Here is a 20,219-nt window from a genome sequence, read left to right on the forward strand (position 1 = left end):
CCTTGACCTCCTAGGCTCAGGTGATCCTCCCTTCTCAGACTCCCAAGTAGCTGGGACTACAGGTGTATGCCACCATGCCTGGCTAATTTTTTTTTGAGACAGAGTCTTGCCCTGTCACCCAGGCTGGAGTGCAATGGCGTGATCTCAGCTCACTGCAACCTCTGCCTCCCGGGTTCAAGCAATTCTCCTGCCTCAGCCTCCCAAGTAGCTGGGATTACAGGCATCTGCCACCACGCCTGGCTAATTTTTTTATGTTTTTAGTAGAGATGAGGTTTCACCATGTTGGCCAGGCTGGTCTCCAACTCCTGACCTCAGGTGATCCGCCCACCTCAGCCTCCCAAAGTGCTGGGATTACAGGCATGAGGCACCGTGCCCGGCCTATGCCTGGCTAATTTTTGTATTTTTTGTAGAGAAGGGGTTTTGCAATGTTGCTTAGGTTGGTCTTGAATTTCTGAGCTCAAAACTCTCTGTCTGCCTTGGCCTCCCAAAGTGCTGAGATTACAGGTGTGAGCCACCATGCCCAGCTCCTCTTCCTCTTTATTATTCACCAATATTTTCATTCCACCCTTTTTTGGCTTTCAAAATTAGTCATTGTCATTATTATTTTACAGTCACTTCTTGTTTACAGTTACCCACAAGTTTACTCATTTCTTTGTTCCTTTTTCTTCCTGGTAGCCCTGTCCTTTCAAATAAATTCAGTTTTATTCCTGAACTATATCTTTTGTAGTTATTTCATTGATGCCTTCTTACTGGCAATAAGCTCTGATTTATCTAAAACTTCCTTTATTTTAACCCTCATTTTTGAGTGATAATTTAACTGAATTTAAAATTCTCTGGCCAGACGTGGTGGCTCATGCCTGTAATCCCAGCACTTTAGGAGGCTGAGGTCAGTGGATCACTTGAGACCAGGAGTTCAAGACCAGTCTGGGCAACATGGCGAAACTCTGTCTCTACTAAAAATATATTAGCTGGGCATGGTGGTTCACACCTGTAATCCCAGCTACTTAGGTGGCTGAGGCACAAAAATCGCTTGAACCCAGGAAGCAGAGGTGGCGGTGAGCTGAGATTGCTCCACTGCATTCCAACCTGGACAATAGAACAAGACCCTGTCTTGGGGGGGAAAAAAAAAAAAAACCTAGGACAAAGTAACTGCCAACTAAGATTTTTTTTTTTTTTCCTTTTAAGACAGAGTTTTGCTCTGTCACCTAGGCTTGGCTCACTGTAACCTCCACTTCCTGGGCTCAAGTCATCCTTCCACCTCAGCCTCCCAAGTAGCTGGGACTACAGGCATGCACCACCACACCTGGCTAATTTTTTTTTTTTTTTTTAGAGATGGAGTCTCACTATGTTGCTGGTGTCACACTCCTTAGTTCAAGCAGTCGTTCTGCCTCAGCCTCCCAAAATACTGGGATTATAGGCGGGAACCACCATGCCTGGTCTTCCTCCAAGTTCCTTAAATATTTTTTTCCATTGACTTTTGAGCTCAGTTGTTAGTATTGAGAAGTTGCCATCTAATTATTGCTCCTTGTGGAAAAGCTGTCTTTTCTCTTTGGCTGCTTTTAAGATTTTCTTTACCTTTGGTATTCTTCAATTTAGCTATGATGGATAAGTAGGTATGGATTTGTTTTTATTTAGTCTCAGCAGAGTTTGTTGCATTTCTTCACTCTAAAGAGGTGATTTTTCAACAGTTCAGTAAAATTATTGGCTGTTATCATTAAGCATATTGACTCTCACCTTCTCGTACTTCCTTCTTGCAACTCTTATTAGATGCTTGTTGAACCCTCTCATTCGATCTTCAGTTTCTTACTTTCTACCTCTTTGCCTCTGAGTTGCAGTCTACCTAATTTCTTTAGATCTTTCTTCTGTTTCATTAGTTTTGTTTTCAGCTGTGACTCATGGTATTTAATTCAACAGTAGAGTTTTTAATTCTAGTGACTTTATTTTACTTTTGGACCTTCTTAGATACCATATATTTCATGGTTTAGAGTTCAGACCATAGTCACACTGCCTGAGTTCAAATTCTTACTCTATCATCTAGTACCTGTTGAAATCTTGGGCAAATGACTTCCATTTCCTTATCTGTTAAATAAGGATAGTAATAGAATAGGTATCTAATAGTTAAGAATGAAAATAAATAGATTATATGAAGGTATTAAAACAATGTTTCGCAGTTAATAGATGCTGCATATTAGCTGCCGTTATTAGCAAATTTGTTTTATGCTGGTTTCATTATTTCTTTTGTATGTTGTTTACTTTGAAATCTTTTGTTTGCTTGTTTTTGTTTTTTGAGGTGGGGTCTTGCTGTGTCACCCAGACTGGAGTGCAGTGGCACGTGATCATAGCTCCTGGGCTCAAGTGATTCTCCCATCTCAGTCTCGCAAGTAACTAGGACTGCAGGTGCACACCACCCTGCCTGGCTAATTTTTGCATTTTATTTTGATATGGGATCTTGCTTTGTTGCCCTGGCTGGTCTCAAGCTTCTGGCCTCAAACCTTCTGTCTTGGCTTCCCAAAGCACTGGGATTACAGGCATGAGCCACCATGCCCAGCTCAAATCATTTTAAGTATACTTATTTTTAACTTGTCATCTAATCGGCCAATCATCTGAAGTTCCTGGAGGTCTAATTATATTTTCTGTTGTCTTGCTTATGATGGATTTGGATTATTTTCACTTTTATTTTACAATTTGTGTCTTCACTGAAGCTTTAACTATAAAAATTATCTGTGACTTGAGTGGACAGACCTCTGTACCTCCAGAGAGATTTTGTTTCTGCCGGTCTCTTCAAGAACCTGGAAACAATGTCTATGTTAATATCTTGATGTAAGGTAGGGGCAGATACCTAGCATTCCAATATTTGAGAGATCAGGTAGAAGAAAAGGAGTGACCAGAGAGGTTGAAAGCAGAAAGGAGGCCACAAAGTGTAGCAGAAAACAAGGAAAAAATATTACATTAATGTTTCAATTATGCCAGGGGATAGGAGGCACTGATGGTAGAATTCTCATGCTACGGAGAGATTAAGATGAGATTAAAGAAGTTTCCATTGGATGTGGCAGTGTGGAGGTTTTGAGTGACTTTCAGTGGTTTCAGGATAGTGGTTTGGGGAAAAGTCTTATTGAAAGCACATAATAGATTGAAGGGTAAGTGAGGTTCTCTGCAGTATTGTACTAGAAGTTATAGCCAGTGCAATAAGGCAAAAAAATAAAAGACATAAAGATTGTTAAGGAAGAAGTAAAACTATATTTGCAGAAGATATGATTGTGCATTTGAAAAACCCCAAGGAGTTTAAACATGATTTCAAGATTCACTATAAAAGCAGGGTAAGACTGTGATATCAGCATAAGAATAGATAAATTGACCAATAGAACAGAGTCCAGAAATAAACACATATATCATCAAACATTTTTGACAAAGGCATCAATGTAATTCAGTGGACGAAGGATGTTCTTTTCAATAAATAGTGCTAAAGCAATTGGATATCAATGCAGGAAAAAAAAAACCTTAGCCTATCTTAGGCCATAGACAAAATTAACTTCAGATGTATGATATACGCAAGTGAGAAAGCTAAAGCTATAAAGCCTAGAACAAGAATATCCTATAACCTTGAAGTAGGCAAGATTTAGTACATAAGACATAAAATGTACTTGCAAGAAAAGATTTACACATGTTTGGACTTCAAAATATTTTAAAACTTTACTTTGTCAAAAGCCACCATTTTGGGATGGAGGAAAGGTTTTTCTAAATAAGACCTCACACTCAGATGTTATAAAGTAAAAAACTGCACCTTGGATAACTTCCTTCCTCGCCCCAAAATGGAAGAAAGCAAGCAAAAAAGACCTTCTGAACTATAAAAGTTTTCATAAACAGTTATAACTGGGCAAACATTTACAACATAATTGTAATATATGAAAAGCACTGTGTGGTGGGCAGAATAATGGCCCCCCAAAGATGTCTTTGTGTAAATCCTCAGGGGCTGTGACTGTTAAATTACCTGGCAAAGGGGAATTAAGGTGGCAGGTGGGGTTAGGTTTGCTAATCAACTGACCTTAAAATGGAGTGGTTATTGGGGGAGGACCCAGTATAATCACAAAGATACTTAGTAGAAGACGGACAAGTTGAGAGAGAGAGAGAGAGAGAGAGAGAGAGCACTGCATGAAAAGGACTCAGCTGACCTCATTGGCCTTGAAGATGAAGGAACACAGACATTCCAAGGGGAATGCAGGCAGCCTCTAGAACTAGAAAAGGCAAGGAAATGAATTCTTCCTGAGGGCCTCCAGAAGAAACACAACCCTCCTAACACTTTAATTTTACTTTACTTTGTGTAAGATAATGAATCTTTGTTTTAAGTCATTAAATTTGTGGCATTTTGTTAGAGCAGCAGCAGGAAACTAATGGGCACTGCATATCAAGAGAAAAAAACAGTATCATAGTTTAAAAATTAATACTCCACAGAAGTAAACATCAGCATTCAGTAGTGATATGGGCTGACTGTATCCCCACCCAAATCTCATCTTGAATTGTAGCACCCATAATCCCCACGTGTCATGGAGGGGATCTGGTAGGAGGTAATTCAATCATGGGGGTGGGTTTCCCTGTGCTGTTCTCATGATAGTGAATATGACTCATGAGATCTGATGGTTTTATAAAGGGCAGTTTCTCTGCACACACACTCTTGCCTGCCACCATGTAAGGCATGCCTTTGCTCCTCCTCCTCCTGCCTTGATTGTGAAGCATCCCCAGCCATGTGGAACCGTGAGTTCATTAAACCTCCTTTCATTTATAAATTACCCAGTCTTGGGTATGTCTTTATTAGCAGTGAGAGAACAGATGTTATAGTAAATTGCTATCAGTAGAGTGGGGTGCTGCTATAAGGATACCCAAAAATGTGGAAGCAACTTTGGAACTGGGTAACAGGCAGAGGTTGGAACAGTTTGGAGGGCTCAGAAGAAGACAGGAAAATGTGAGAAAGTGGCAACTTCCTAGAGACTTGGAGGGCTCGGAAGACAGGAAGATGTGGGAAAGTTTGGAACTTCCTAAAGACTTGTTGAATGACTTTGACCAAAATGCTGATAGTGATATGGACAATGAAGTCTAGGCTAACATATTCCTAGAGGGAGATGAGAAACTTTTTGGGAACTGGAGCATAGGGGACTCCATGGCATTAAAACATGGCATTAAGTGTTTATGGCTTTTCCAGGCACATGGTGCAAGCTGTCAGTGGATCTGCAATTCTGCGATCTGAAGGATGGTGACTCTTCTCACAGCTCTAGTAGGCAGTGCCCCAATGGGGACTCTGTGTGGGGCCTCCGACCCCATAATTTCCTTCTACACTGCCATAGCAGAGGTTCTCCATGAGGGCCCCGTCCCTGCAGCAAACTTCTGCCTGGACATCCAGGCATTTCCCTACATCCTCTGAAATGTAGGTAGAGGTTCCCAAACCTCAGTTCTTAACTTCTGCGTACCTGCAAGGCCATTGCTTCAGAGGTGTGCTGCAGGGGTGGAACCCTCATGGAGAACCTCTGCTAGGGCACTGCAGAAGGGAAATGTGGGGTAGGAGCCCACAGCTTGCACAGTGGGCCTGGAAAAGCAGCAGACACTCAATGCCAGCCCCTGAAAGCAGCCAAGAAGGGAGGCTATGCCCTGCAAAGCTACAGGGGCAGAGCCTGTCCAAGGCCGTGGTAGCCTACCTCTTGCATCAGCGTGACCTGGATATGAGACATGGAGTCAAAGGAGATCATTTTGGAGCTTTAAGATTTGACTGCCCTGCCAGATTTTGGACTTGCATGGGGCCTGTAGCCCCTGTGTTTTGGCGAATTTCTCCCATTTAGAATGGCTGTATTTACCCAATGCCTGTACCCACATTGTATTTAGGAAGTAATTAACTTGCTGTTGGTTTTACAGGGTCATAGGCAGAAGGGATGTACTTTGTCTCAGATGAGTCTTCAGACTATGGACTTTTGAATTAATGCTGAAATGAGTTAAAACTTTGGGAGGCTGTTGGGAAGGCATGATTGGTTTTGAAATGTGAGAACATGAGATTTGGGAGGGGTAAAGGGTGGAATGATATGGTTTGGCTCTGTGTCCTCACCCAAATCTCATCTTGAACTGTAGCTTCCATAATTCCCATGTGTCATGGGAGGGACCTGGTGGGAGGTAATTGAATCACAGGGGTGGGTTTTCCCAGGCAGTTCTCATGATAGTGAATAGGTCTCACGAGATCTGATGGTTTTATAAAGGGCAGTTCCCCTGCACACGCTCTCTTGCCTGCCACCATGTAAGATGTGCCTTTGCTCCTCCTTTGCCTTCTGCTATGATTGTGAGGCCTCCTCAGCCATGTGCAACTGTGAGTCCATTAAACCTCCTTTCCTTTGTAAATTATCCAGCCTTGGGTATTTCTTTATTAGCAGTGTGAGAACAGACTAATACAAGTAGATACAGTTAAAAATACTTGATATGGTTTGGCTGTGTCCCCACCCAAATCTCATTTTGAATTGTAGCTCCCACAATTATCACATGTTGTGAGGGGGACACAGTGGGAGATAATTAAATCTTGGGGGCAGTTTCCCCCATACTGTTCTCATGGTACTGAATAAGTCTCATGAGATCTGATGGTTTTATAAGAGGAAACCTCTTTTACTTGGCTCTCATTTTCTCTTTGCCTGCTACCATCCTTATCAGATGTGACTTGTTCCTCCTTGCCTTCTGCCATGATTGCAAGGCCTCTCTAGCCATGTTGGAACTGTGAGTCCATTAAGCCTCTTTGCTTTATAAATTACCCAGTCTTGGGTATGTCTTTATTGGCTACATGAGAACAGACTAATACAGTATTTAATATTGTTAGTAATCAGAGAAGTCAAATTTAAATTAGACATATTTTACCTATTAGACTTGTAAAACTTTTAATAGATACTATCCACCTAGTGTTCTCAAGAGTCTAAGAAAAGCATACTTCTATACACTATTGCTAATAATCTAAATAGGATAGATGCTTGAGACAGAAATTGGACAGAATCTATCAAAATTAAAGATTATGTCCCTGTGTATACCTGCATACAACTTGAATCTTTTACAGTGAGAATATCTTTACATATCACTTGTGAAATGTCTTTTCAATCCATAAAACAGAACCTAAGAGTGATACAAGAAAACCTACAGAGAATGCAAAATGGAAGGAAACCTACAATGTCTGTATTTGTGGCACACATACTGCTGTGGAGTTTTAGGAAAGGGACAACAGCAGCATTGGCTGGAGTCATGGTTTCCCGTCCACATCAGTACAGCTGCTTGGTCTCCATATTCTCCAGCACCCACTGTTAACATTCTGTTTTATTGCAGCTGTCCGTGAACATGTTTGTCCCCTCATCCCTGCTCCTCTAGAAGTGTGGTGGCCAAAGCCTCAGTCTGTACATTGTCTCTGTACTCTTTGTGCTGCTACTGTTGCCTAGACTGTTAAGTAATTAATGATGAAAAGAAATATTTTATCAGTGGACATGTGTTCCCATAACAGCAGTCATCCTTGGGGAGTTGTACATCTTCTTAAAAAAAAACTTAAAAGTGAATCTAATCAGCCACTCTAATTGGTGTTTAAGCAGGCATTGGTGATGGCAACTGTTCCCATTACCAAAGTTCAGGTTTTGAAAAATGCATGGAGCAGGGTTTGGCCCAGAGGTCATCTTCATAGCTCCCCACTTCCTTTCTTAGGCAGTTGTTTCCCCCATGTGTTATCATGAACATCCAACAAGTACTCCCCAGTGGTAAACCTCCAGTGAAACTCAGAGATTTTACCTTAGGGTGAGACTGCATCACTGGAGGGGAACACTGTAGTTCACATGAGCATGGGTGTCTCTCATCATTGTAAACTCTAGCCTGGAAAGGGATTTTTGGTCTCACGGCTGACAACCCTCATTGTGGAGACAGGAACCTAAAGCCCAGGAAGGAGAGGAGTGGCTTAAGGAGTCACAGTGAGTGGGGAAGCCGAGACACAAACTGCTCCTGATTCAGGGTCCAGGGCTCTCTTCTCAGCATGTGCCTGCCTGCCTCACATGCCATTCCTGTGCTCTCCTGAGATTTCCTGTAGGAGTTTTTTTGTCATACCTTATCAAGTTTACTCTTAAAAATGTAATGTTTGGGAGAAAATGTTCATATTGGGGACTGAGGTCAAACAGTCACACCTCACAAACCCCGTGGCAGGGCATTCTACCACCATTTGCACTCCTTGTAGGCAAGGCGATGATAAACTGCCTAATTGAGCAACAGATCATTGGTCAACTTAGCTGTGGTGGCTTGGTGCCTCATTCAGCTCAGACTGCTATACAGAGCAGCTTATAAATATATTTCATAGTTCTAGAGAATGAAAGTTCAATGTCAGGGTGCCAGCATGGCCAGGTACCAGTGAGGGCCCTCTTCTGGGCTGCAGCCTGCTGAGCTTTCACTGTGTCCTCACAAGGTAGAAAGCGGGCAAGGCAGCTCTCTGGGGTCTGCTTTATAAGGGCACCAGTCTCATTCATGAGGACCCCATCCTCATGACATAACTAACCCAAAGCCTCTGCTCCTGACACCATCACATTGGGGGTTAGGATTTCAACATATGAATGCTGAAGGACAAAACATTCAGTCCCTAACACTTAGTAATGGTCAACTTGTCTACCCTCAACCACAATTTCCAGAATTCCCTTTCTTGTATGTTTCCAATTAGGTGGGCCCCAAGGGAGATTCTTATATTTGGAGAGCAAATGTGATACAGCAGCCTTTTTATTTTTTATTTTTTATTTTTTTGAGATGGAGTTTCACCTTTATTGCCCAGGCTAGAGTGCAGTGGTGCAATCTTGCCCTACAGCAACCTCCTCCTCCAGGGTTCAAGCGATTCTCCTGCCTCAGCCTCCTGAGTAGCTGGGATTACGGGTATGCGCCACCACACCTGGCTAATTTTGTACTTTTAGTGGAGACAGGGTTTCTCCATGTTGGTCAAGCTAGTCTCGAACTCTCAACCTCAGATGATCTGCTGCCTTGGCTTCCCAAAGTGCCGGGATTACAGGCGTGAGCCACTGCGCCCAGCTGAGACAGCAGCCATTTTTATAACTCAGCGTTGTCACTGTGTCCAGCAGAAGCTGGACTTCACATCCCCTCACGTCCTCCTTCAGCTTTTCTAACTCCTGGCCCTCACCACGTGTGTATTTTTTCTGTGATGAAGGTCCTCTCTTCTGCAAGACATCCACACCTGCAGTGCCAGAGGCACAAAAACCACGTGGTTTTCAGTCCTCACAGTCTTCAGTCCATGCCTGTGGCTCCAGCTAGTTATTCTCCACTTTATGCTTATCCTCCTCTGGCTTCTGCCTGCCCTGTAGACTTCTAGCTCCAGCATCAGGACAAAGATAACAGCCTTATAAAGACTTTAACCAGCTCCTACAATTACATGATAATAAATTCCTGTAATAAATATACACACACACACACACAATTTCCTAGTTATGTTTCTGTGACTGAACCCTGACTGATACACCCCCAGAAGCTACTGTCTTATTCATCATGACTTTATTAAGCGTTTGGTGGGTAGTGTTTCTGGTGGAATGGTAGACCATGGGACCTCCAGAGTTCTACCCTAAGGATCTAAAGTAAATTAAATACCCCACCCCTCTTTAGTGATGAAGCATCCCTCAGTATCCAACAACAACAACAAAAACCATAGCACTTGGGAGAGAAAGCTGCCCAGTCCAGTAGACAAAAGAACAATGGAAGAACGAGGGCAGGGGGAACAAAGTGGTGAAAACGAGTTCTCAACAGATGCCAGGACAGGCAGTGGACGATGGATTCCATGTGGAGAACAGAAGCTAGAACTCCTTTGGAATTATGGGAGCAAGAGTCCTGTGGTGTCGCTGTGCCTCATGAAAGACATGGTGCTTTTGCTGTACATGACGACACGGTGCTTTTGCTGCACATGACGACACGGTGCTTTTGCTGTACATGATGCTCACGTGTGCACACACACACACACACACCTCACCCCCCTGCCGCCCTACCCCACAAGAGTTTGGAAATCCCCATGTTCCTGGCTGCCCTAGGTGCCAGTGATTCAAAGTATTACCCAGAATGTAAAAAGTTATTAAAGATATGTCAGGGAATGTTGATTTATCACCTAGACAACCTGCAAGTGACTTTCAGGCTCTCAGTATTCACGGTAGAGTTTCTAAGGTTCCAGATGCTCAGAAATCTGTTAGAAGCCAAATACAAGGAGGGATTGGAGGAAGCCATCTGAAAGGCTGTCCTTGTGATCTCTTTTGAACTTTACTTTGGAATAAGCCCTCAAATCTTGGAATGCTAAGAAAACACAACTCATCAGGAAAGAATGAGAACAGCCTTCCAGAAGATACCTCTGTGTTGTCATGATACTGATAGTCAAGAGTTGGCTAGAAAGTGATCATCTAAAAAGTGAGAGAAACACCTTAGACCCACTGGTTGGTTTTGCCTTTAGACTTTTCTCTTTGCTAAGGAGATGACCTGTTTTTACTAACAGGTCAAAGACCTAAAAGCAAGATGTCATCTTGGACTTTTAAAAAAAGTTTTTTTCCTAGAATCATAATACCACTTTATCATAAACATCAGCTTCCTCTTCACTTAATGTCTCAACGACGTCACAGACAGTGATGTTCATGATCGTGGTCCTTGTGCAAAGGTTTCCTGTCCTCAATATGGTTCATTTAGGAAGCCAGGAAAGTTTGTAAATAATGCTCTGTTTTCTTAAGTCAGCCTAAGCGCTTCAAGATTTTTCCTTAGCTCTGATTTCCACATTCTTCTTTCTCTGTTCCCATAGAACCCTTAACAAACATTACTCTTTTAATCTTACTTGGTCATTGTTTTTGTTTGACTCTCCAATTCCAGCAGACAGTAGTTCCAGCACATAACTCAGAAAACATACTTGGTGCACCAGTGAGTGAATCTTGAAAAAGTCCCAGTCATCCACAAAGTCAGGCTGTAAAGAGTTTTCTGAATAGCTGAGGTTTATAAGTTTTAAAAATAAAATAGAACTTGGGTGAACCTAACTGAAAAAAATGTTTATTGTGGGTTTATGTTAATCTCTGACACATTGCTTGATTTTTTTTCTTTTTCTTGAGACGAGGTCTTACTGTCTTCCAGGCTGGAGTGTGGTGGTGCGATCTCCACTCGCTGCAACCTCCACCTCCCATGCTGAAGCGATCCTCCCACCTCAGCCTTCCAAGTAGCTAGGACTATAGGTTCGCGTCACCATGCCTGGCTAATGTTTTGTACAAATGTGGTTTTGCCATCTTTCCCCTGCTGATCTTGGGTTTAAGTGGTCTGCCCACCTCGGCCTCCCAAAATGCTGGGATTACAGGAGTGAGCCACTATGCCTGACTTGTACCGTGATTTTTTAGCTACAACTCTTTGAACATATAAAACATCATTCTGAATGTACCATTTCTTTCTAGATACAAATAACAGTCTATTGCTCTCAGAGCTGTTTTCTTCACATTGAAAGTAGAAATTAGCACTACCTGGCAAAAAAAACTGAAAAAGGAAATATGAAGCTTAAGATACTACTGCATAAGATAATATTAACTTTTTTCTTAAATGCTGGTTTTATATACAACAAAACCAGAAATCCTGGCTACTCCAGGATCCGTGAAAAGAAAAGGGGCTTTAGAAAGAAAAAAATAAAATCTAAGGAAAGATAATTATTTTAATAGCTGCCCTCAGGAAAATGCAGATGAGGGTGAAGCTATCCCAAATTAGCAATTAGATAAATCTTGAGGATTAGAGAACAGCAGGATTTAAATTCTCTTTTCAAAAATGCAGCGGCTCTGCTAGAAAATGAATGAATGTGATTGCAGCTATATATTTTTTTGACCAGTGCTCTTGCAGCTGTGGAAGTTTGACCCACACTGAGATGCCTCCCTGAGTCAGCCCTTTCTGTGTCCTTGCCTCTGCAGCGCAAATCTGTCCAAGGCCGCCTGGGGAGCACTGGAGAAGAATGGCACCCAGCTGATGATCCGCTCCTACGAGCTTGGGGTTCTTTTCCTCCCTTCAGCATTTGTAAGTTTACACTTCCAACTGCACACTGGGTCACATGTGAAATGAATTGGGTTTTGTGTTCTCTTCCTTTAGTCACAACAGCTTGCCTAAGGTTGGCAGGAAACAGTCAGGATTCTTACCCAGAGCCTGCGCTCTTAACCACTGGTCTGTACCTCTGAGCTTACTGAACACTCACCAGTCTGGGCGCAGCGGGATACCTGCTCTCAAGGCATGTACTTGATTAGGAATTGACTGTGTGCTTCCAGCGAAATTAATAACGTTTAAAATAAATATTGCAAACTACAATGTGAAGATTTATCTCAAGGTGGTAGATGACAAGTCACCAAAGGAATGGCCCAATCAATCACAAGATGTTTTAGGTAGGGGTGACTGGATGATGAAGTTGGGAAGCAGGAGAGCTTGGCAGAGTATTTGAAAGATGCTTAGGATATAGGCTGTATAGAGAGAGGTGGGAATGGCATCACTGTTGGAAAGGAATTAGTAGTAGCACAAACTGGGAAGCAGAAATTGGTTCACATCATCGTCTAGAGTTTGGCCAGGCGGGGCCGGGGGTGGCACAAAGGACATATGCCTCTGGCCCAGTAAGCCCCCTAGAAAAGCACCATGTCGAAGTGGTCTCTCGAGATGTCCAGCACAGCCAGCTTGTCTCCCAGCTCTGGAGCCACTTGAGGTTTCTGTGTTCAAACACCAGAAGGAGTGGCTTGCACATAGGGACTGGGGTGTATAAGCCATCTGTTATCTCTAAATGCTAGAATCACACTTGACCCAGAGAGACATTCCCACCATAAGAGGCACATAGACTAAGATCTCCCATGTCACTTCCTCATACTCACTGTGCGCACACACACACAGAATCACCCACACGATGAGATGGCTGATGCTTCTTCCTTCCTTCCTCCGTCCCTCCCTCCCTTCCTTCCTCCCTTCTTCCCTCCCTCCCTCCCTTCCTTCCTCCCTTCTTCCCTTCCTGTCACTGTGGGCACACACTCAGAATCACCCACACAATGAGATGGCTAATGCCTTTTCCTTCCTTCCTTCCTTCCTTCCCTCCCTCCTTCCCTTCTTCCTTTCCTCCTTCCTTCCTTCCCTCCTTCCCTCCCTCCCTCCTTCCCTCCGTTCTTCCCTTCCCTTCCCCCCCACCACCTGCAACTGGCTATAGTTGAATTTATGACAAACACTCATGACAAAGCTCCATTGTGGACGACTCTGACTGGACCAGAAGATTTAGCTGAGGAGTTGGTGTGTGCTTGTCCTCAGACTTCAATCTGGACTAATCCGGTTTTGTTTTTTTTGTTTTTTTTGTTTTTTTTTTAAGACATTATTTATAAAGACCGTCAGACAAGAGTATAAAACAGATTTCACCCGTTCTAGACTATGCCAACAGATTCCAGAGCTAGGCCCCCATTAGGGTGACAATGTAATTAACAGTCTAAGATTGTAACTGATTTTCCAAGAGTTTGTTAGCACATCTCAAAAAACAGAGCCTGGAACAGTGCTTTCCAGCAGGCTTCCATCATGAACCTGGTGAGGCCCCACTCACTATACCTGTCTTCTCATCAGCCATTGTCCCTTTGGTTGGGCTGTCTGTGTCCTTCAGTGAATCACAAATGACTTGGGCAGAGCGCTCTAATCAGGCATTGTGGATGGTACACAGAATGGCTTTACCCTTCCCCTCCCAGGGAGCTCATAGGCTAGTTGGCCAGGGTGGTCATAGAGTCAGATGGCCACCTGATACACCTAAGCAATGAGACAGAGACATCCTTCCTGGGTGAGAGCCGGGGGCTGAGACCTGAGGGAGGTGCCTACCTGAGTGAGCAGAGCCAGAGGACTTTGTTGTGTGTTACAGAAACCAATTTGTGCCCACAGAAGCCCACAGATGAAAGGGGTTTACTGAAAAGATGCTGGGATGGATGTCACGGGATCAGAGGAGTTGCTGAGCAGCTGAGACTTGGAGGTGACAGGGCCAGGCCCTCTTAGGGGACTCAGCAGCAGCCCTTCTCCCTAGGTTACTGCAGCTAGCATGACTGTGCAGCCCAGTGCTGGCCATTCCACCTCCCAGTGACACCTCAGGCCTAGATCTGCCCTCCATGACTCAGGACTCTCCCAGCTCCGTCCCCAGAGAATGAGCCTGTTTCCAGAGAAGGGAGGATGGATGTGGGCGAGGAAGTCACCCTGACGGGTAGATACTACCAGGGGGTTTCACCCATAAGTGAGTTGATGTGCGTCTCGTCAGTCTGTGAAAAGGGTTGGGTTTTTTTGATACAGGAGACTTTAAGTGCCTGTATCACAACATCTATGTTGTCTACTGACATGTGAAGCTTCTGGAAAAAAAGTAGACCTTTGCTCGGCCTTCACAAAATTAACATTGATGGTTTTGACCTTGAGGATGACCCAGGGATTTGTGCTATGAGGTAGTTTGTCATTTCGCTGAGTTTATACGTGCACAGGAATGAGACACTTAGCTTGTGAAAGAGAGGCTGTCCAATGGAACAGCTCGACAGTTCCCTCAAAACATACCCCAGGCTCCTACCTGAATGTTCCTGTGGCCTGGGACTGCCCTCCTTCACGTTCACTTCAGTCCCACACACACCCTGTGCCTGCTGTCTTCCAGGCCCCTGCAGAGAGAATAAAGGATGAGGTGGAGGCTTCGTTCTCGGGAAACGCATGGATAAGTTGAGGAAACAGACACCGGTGATTACAATATGTGACAAGAAGTAGGGTGTGGGGCATTCAAAATACAGGGGCTCTGAGAAGAGGGACCATGTAGTCTGCCTGGGGGGCTTAGGAAAGGCTTTGTTAAGGAGATGGCATTCGATCTCACTCTTGAGAAAGGAGTATGAGCTTAACCTGCTGTCAGGGAAGAGGAGGCTTCCAGACAGAGATAATAGTGCAGGCTGCGTGTGGGAAAGAGCCAACAGTTCTGTGTGCCTGGAATGGGGATGGGGCGTGGGTGTGAGAGGCTGGAATTCCAATCTGAAGGAGACCGGAGAACAGAACACACCACTGGCCTGGTTCCACGTGGATAGTAGAAAGGCATCATTTTTTTAAGCAGGGCTAGTGGTCTCAGGCCAGTTTTCAGAGAATTTGAATCTTATAAAATATAATTCTGAAATTAGGATTATGATTTATACTATTTAAAATGTACTCGAGGATATAGCACATTGCATGTATTATCAAAATCATCATCTTAGCCACGTAAGCCACACTATTGAACAAACCTGATTATTAATGAGTCACTGTTACCATTCACCTCACTCTCTTGGCATGTCTTTTCTTTTTTTTTTTTTTTTTTCTTTAAGACAGACTCTTGCCCAGTTGCCCAGGCTGGAGTACAGTGGTGCCATCATAGCTCACTGCAGTCTCGACCTCCCAGGCTCAAGCAGTCCTCTCACTTTAGCCTCCTGAGTAGCTGGGACCTAAACTGTGTGCCACTACGCCCAGCTGACTTGTTAATTTTTCTCTTTTGCCATGTTGCTCAGACTGGTCTTGAACTGCTGGGCTCAAGTGATCCTTCTCAGCCTCCCAAAAGATGTTGTCATTTCTCACTCCTTAATGCTGCTTGATAATTTGTTCCCTCTGAACCACCCCCGCAACATCACATGTTGGGCGAGTCAGCTGTTACTGCCATGGCCCCCACTTCACCTCCCTGGGCCACACCCATGCTGTGGGAATGGGCCTTGTAGACCACAGATCTGGTTATGTTACCTGCTGGAGATCCTGTAAGGCAGAATCCAGGCTCCTTAGTGGGGCTGCTTTTGCCCTTCGTGCTCCGACTCCTAACGTCTCATTCCTGGTACTTACTGTTTCTGCTGTGCAGAACTCATGGCTCTCACTACAAGCCAGATCCACCCTGCTAGCCAGCCATAATCTGTACTGAGAATGACACCTTTACACCCCACCTCTGCCTGCTGCACCTGTATTCACTCCAGGCACCCCTCCTCTGCATCCACAACTTTCTAGAAGCTGGGGCTCAGCACATATCCCACTTTGCATTGTGACCACCGACTCGTGTCTTCTGGACCAGAGTGAGCTGAATGGGTCATGTGGGAGGCTTTTCCTAAGTGTCTGTTAGTTGAAGTTGTTTCCTTTAAGTTGACCCATACCGAACAATGTGAGAAGTGTGTGAAACAGTATGGAGACTGTGATTTTGGTCCAGTGGGTATTGTGTGCAGTAGGTGCTTAAATCTGTTCACAAATTGTGTTGTAAAGCAATTTGCAATATGGAATAGCTCATCTGTAGCTGTCTTGAAATTAAAATACACATACACTTAGGAGTCCACTGCAGTACTTACAAATGCCAATTCCTATAAATTAACTTAATAAATATCTTAAAGATTTCTGTATCTTCTGAGCAAACTATCGCAAGGACAGAAAACCAAACACCACATGTTCTCACTCATAGGTCAGAATTGAACAATGAGAACACTTGGATACAGGGTGGGGAACATCACACAGTGGGGCCTGTTGTGGGGTTGGGGGACGGGGAGGGATAGCATTAGGAGATATACCTAATGTAAACGACCAGTTAATGGGTGCAGCACACCAACATGGCACATGTATACATATGTAACAAACCTGCACTTTGTGCACATGTACCCTAGAACTTAAAGTATAATAATAATAAAAAATGATAAAAATAAAAAAAGATTTCTGTATCATAATCCTAAAATGTTTACTGACAAGAATGCAGTTTATCATAAAATGAGGCCAGGCGTTAATATCTTTTTTTAGGTTTCCCTGTTCAGTACCAGCAAGACATACCTTTTAGTGTTTTTGGCTTCATGTTTGCGAAATAGACTTACTTAATACAGAATTTTTTAGACATCCTTCAGACTGGACATCATCCAAAATTTACTTCCTTGAGATCAGCCCTCCTTCATATCTCTTGGTAGAACTCTGTGTCCGCATCACCCACGTGTCTGAGTTATCAGCAGCCAGAGTTGCCACTTTTGTCCTTTGCCAGTAGGCCATGTCACTTGCTCTGTTCTGGGAGACTCATTTGGAGCCATTGTTGCCGATAGTCAAGCTTAGTGCCCAGAATGGCACAGTGTCACACACTGCAGAGGCCTCACCTAGAAAAGGAATCCTGCAGTTCTCCACTTCCCCACAGCCATGATTAGGGCCTGTCACTCTGGAACCAAGTTGCCATGTGATGTGACACTACTGTGAACTAAAAATACAGCAGGTGGAGAACCAGCGTTTCCCATTCATGATAAAGATGCCATTTGAACCCTGGGATTGATCTGTAGGCTGTAAGTCCCTGGTACCACGTGTTCCTATTTTTTTCTTGTTCTTTTAAGTGAATAAATCTGGAAATACATCCTTTTAAGAGCAACCTTACTTGTACAGTATGTTGTCAGTAGCTTCCCCTTTGACTAAGAACACTTTCAAGAGCTTTGGAGAGTCACGTCAAGGTACATTTGACTTTGTATGTCCAACACTTAGTGATGCTTGGTATATAGTAGTTGCTTAACAAAACTTCGTTAATTTAAATCAAAGACTTTATTCTTTTCAGGTCTAAAATCAATTTATCAATTATATAATGTTTTCTGGGTTGTCCCATTAAGTGTATTTAACTTTTAAATTAGACTACGGTTCAGAAAGTCTCAATATAGGAAAGCTGTGATTATTTCAAAGGTCAGTAGCTGTATTCCAAACCCGAAGGCCTCTGAGCATGTATCAGGGAGGTACAAGTACTTCTCTCTTTGGACCTCATTCCTTTGGTGTTTATTGAACACATACTCTGTCAGGCACTGAGTAGGCCCTGGACTTGGGCCTGTCTAGCGCACTGTGGCTAGAATTCCTCCTGCCTCTGGGAATAATATTGCACATAGGCTTCTGAGAAGCCTGGATCAGGGTCCAATACTGCTTCCTTCCGGATGAAGGTAGCCCAGGTGTCCCTGTGCTGATCTCAGCCTCTTCTGAGCCCCAGTGTCACTTGGTCCTGTGCTAGTGGGTTCCAAAAAGTCAAGTCTTTACTTTCTCTTTTCTCTGTTCTGTTTAAACTTCTTCATTGTGAACACCGTGTGTGCCACAAGTACATGCACTCTTATGATGTGACTCTGGCTGGAAGAACTAATACAGTTTACAAGAGCCACCACCTTCACCCTCTCTTTGTCTTCCCTCCAACACCAGCCCTGCCTACCTGCCTTGGGCCCAGCCCGTCTGTTGTGGGCCCCCAGGGTTTCCCAGGAGGCCACAGAGGGGCAGCAATTTGACATGGCGTATCTTGGTACCCACTGATATTCTCGCATCCAGCAAATAAAGCCACAGCTCTTGCGTTCTACTCCTTCCTCTCACCTGTCCACATCCTATACCATCTGCCCTAGCAAGAACTTCTCTGCCTGTTCCTACTGGTCGTCACCTTCTCTCTCCCCTGGATGAGCGGACCCTTCTCTGCCTGTTTTCCCCATTTCAGCCTACTGCTGGGTTTCTACCCACATGTCAATGTCTGTGTTCCTCTGCCCCTGAATCCTCAGCGGCAGTCTTTGGCCCACGAGATGATGTCCGGACTCCTTTGTGTGACATCAAGGTCCACTGTGAGCTGGAACAGCATGTCCCGCAGGCTGTAGCCACCCACAAGTATTTGTTAGCACATTAAGGCACGTAGGCTGTAGCAGCAATGGCCCCTTTTTACTAGTGGTGTGATCCTGGGCTCTACTGCTCTTTGCCTCAGAAACTCTGAAGTAACTTGGTAAGAGAATATGGGAGAACACATTGAACAGATCCCTTAGGGACCTCAGATCTCTAGGAGCCAAAATGAGAGAAAGAGAATGAACTTTGAAGTGAGACAGAGAGGAGCTGGGATCCTGCTTACAAGCTGTCTTAGACTTGGCCCCCTTACTCTACTTCTGTAGGCCCCTTTTTCTCCTTGTACAAGGGAAACAATGTAACTCATAGGATCTCATGTGAGATCAAGAGTTATAACCTACTAAGTGTTTACAGCAGTGCCTGGTACTTACCAAGTGCTCAGTAAAGGTTGCAGTTGATATTAGCGGTAGCAGCAATCGCATATAAGCCACACAGTTCAACAGAAGATTGAAAGCAGGGGCTGATACTCCGTGGGTTTTCGGTCAATTAGAATCTTGATGTCACTTCTGTGATGATGTTGCACTCTTTTCTTTCCTTCTGAACTGCATTCCCCCAGCCCCACACAAACAGCCCCTTTGCTTATCAAAAACCCATCCTTCAAAATCCCTTTAGGTTTACACTTCTCCACAAAGCTTTTCCTAAGCCCCTAGCAGGAAGCGCTTTCAGTCGTGATCATGTCTTGCAGGAAAGATGCCACCACCTTCCTGTAATTTATTTCCTTGCCAATTAGTTGATCTTTGACTAAGTGTGCCCCTTCTGGGAAGTTCAACTGCTGTCACTGTTTTATCCAGGAAAGCCTGATGCCTTGTGTAGGGTTTTACCACTTGAGGTTGCTACTCGGATAGATGCAGATAAAAACATAAATTACATCTCTAACTGAAACTGAAGCATGCCTCCTGTTCCCCATGATTGAGCTAAGCTGCTAAACATAAATCATCACAGCGATAATCAGCTCTTTCACTCCCAAAGCTGAAGAAAGGAAAAGCCAGCAATTTCTTATATGTGATATATGTCCACCCTCTCACCTGGTGTTTTATAAACTTATTGTCTTAACTGTCTTCTAAGTATCTATGCCTGGGAGGGTGCCTTCCTCTGTTTCGCAAAATGCCAAGTGATACCACTGTGATATAGAAATAATGATCATTAGAGGACAGCCTCAAATTATTTGACATTCAGATTGAAGGGGAAAAGTAGTACTTTTTTGTAATAACCTAGAATTTGGATCATAAATGGCATTCAAAATAAAAGCATATTGGTTTCTGTCAGAAAGGGAGAGTTCAAACCTTCTCACGTCTGAAGTCAGATATCACAAAATGGAATCATGGGTTGAGCACACAGCCTCAGATCTGGGCCCAGGCTATAAAGAGCCATAACCTGTGGCCATGATACATTTGAAAATATCAGTACTAATAGGAGCTAAATAAGAGAGAAGTCATATTTTACCTGAAACTCCAAAAAAGTATTTAATAATCATTAACTTGGTATCACTTCCCAACCACTGGCCTCTTTATTTTTTAAAATGTCCAAACACCAGGGTTTCTAGAATTTGGCTCATCTTGACCCTGCCTGTCTTAAATTTTCAAGGA

The 20,219-nt window shown here is 43.8% G+C and overlaps 1 protein-coding gene across 2 annotated transcripts in view; it reads left to right on the top strand.

The window, feature by feature from the left end:
- TDP1 (tyrosyl-DNA phosphodiesterase 1) overlaps window positions 1-20,219 on the top strand; it is an 85,917-nt gene that overhangs the window by 51,289 nt on the left and 14,409 nt on the right. For both annotated transcript variants that reach the window (XM_037984378.2, XM_037984379.2), the window contains exon 14: window positions 11,940-12,042. In XM_037984378.2, coding sequence (XP_037840306.2) covers window positions 11,940-12,042 — 103 coding nt within the window. The remainder of the gene's footprint in view (window positions 1-11,939; window positions 12,043-20,219) is intronic.

Source organism: Chlorocebus sabaeus, chromosome 24, assembly GCF_047675955.1.
Source record: "Chlorocebus sabaeus isolate Y175 chromosome 24, mChlSab1.0.hap1, whole genome shotgun sequence".
Classification (NCBI taxonomy): domain Eukaryota; kingdom Metazoa; phylum Chordata; class Mammalia; order Primates; family Cercopithecidae; genus Chlorocebus; species Chlorocebus sabaeus.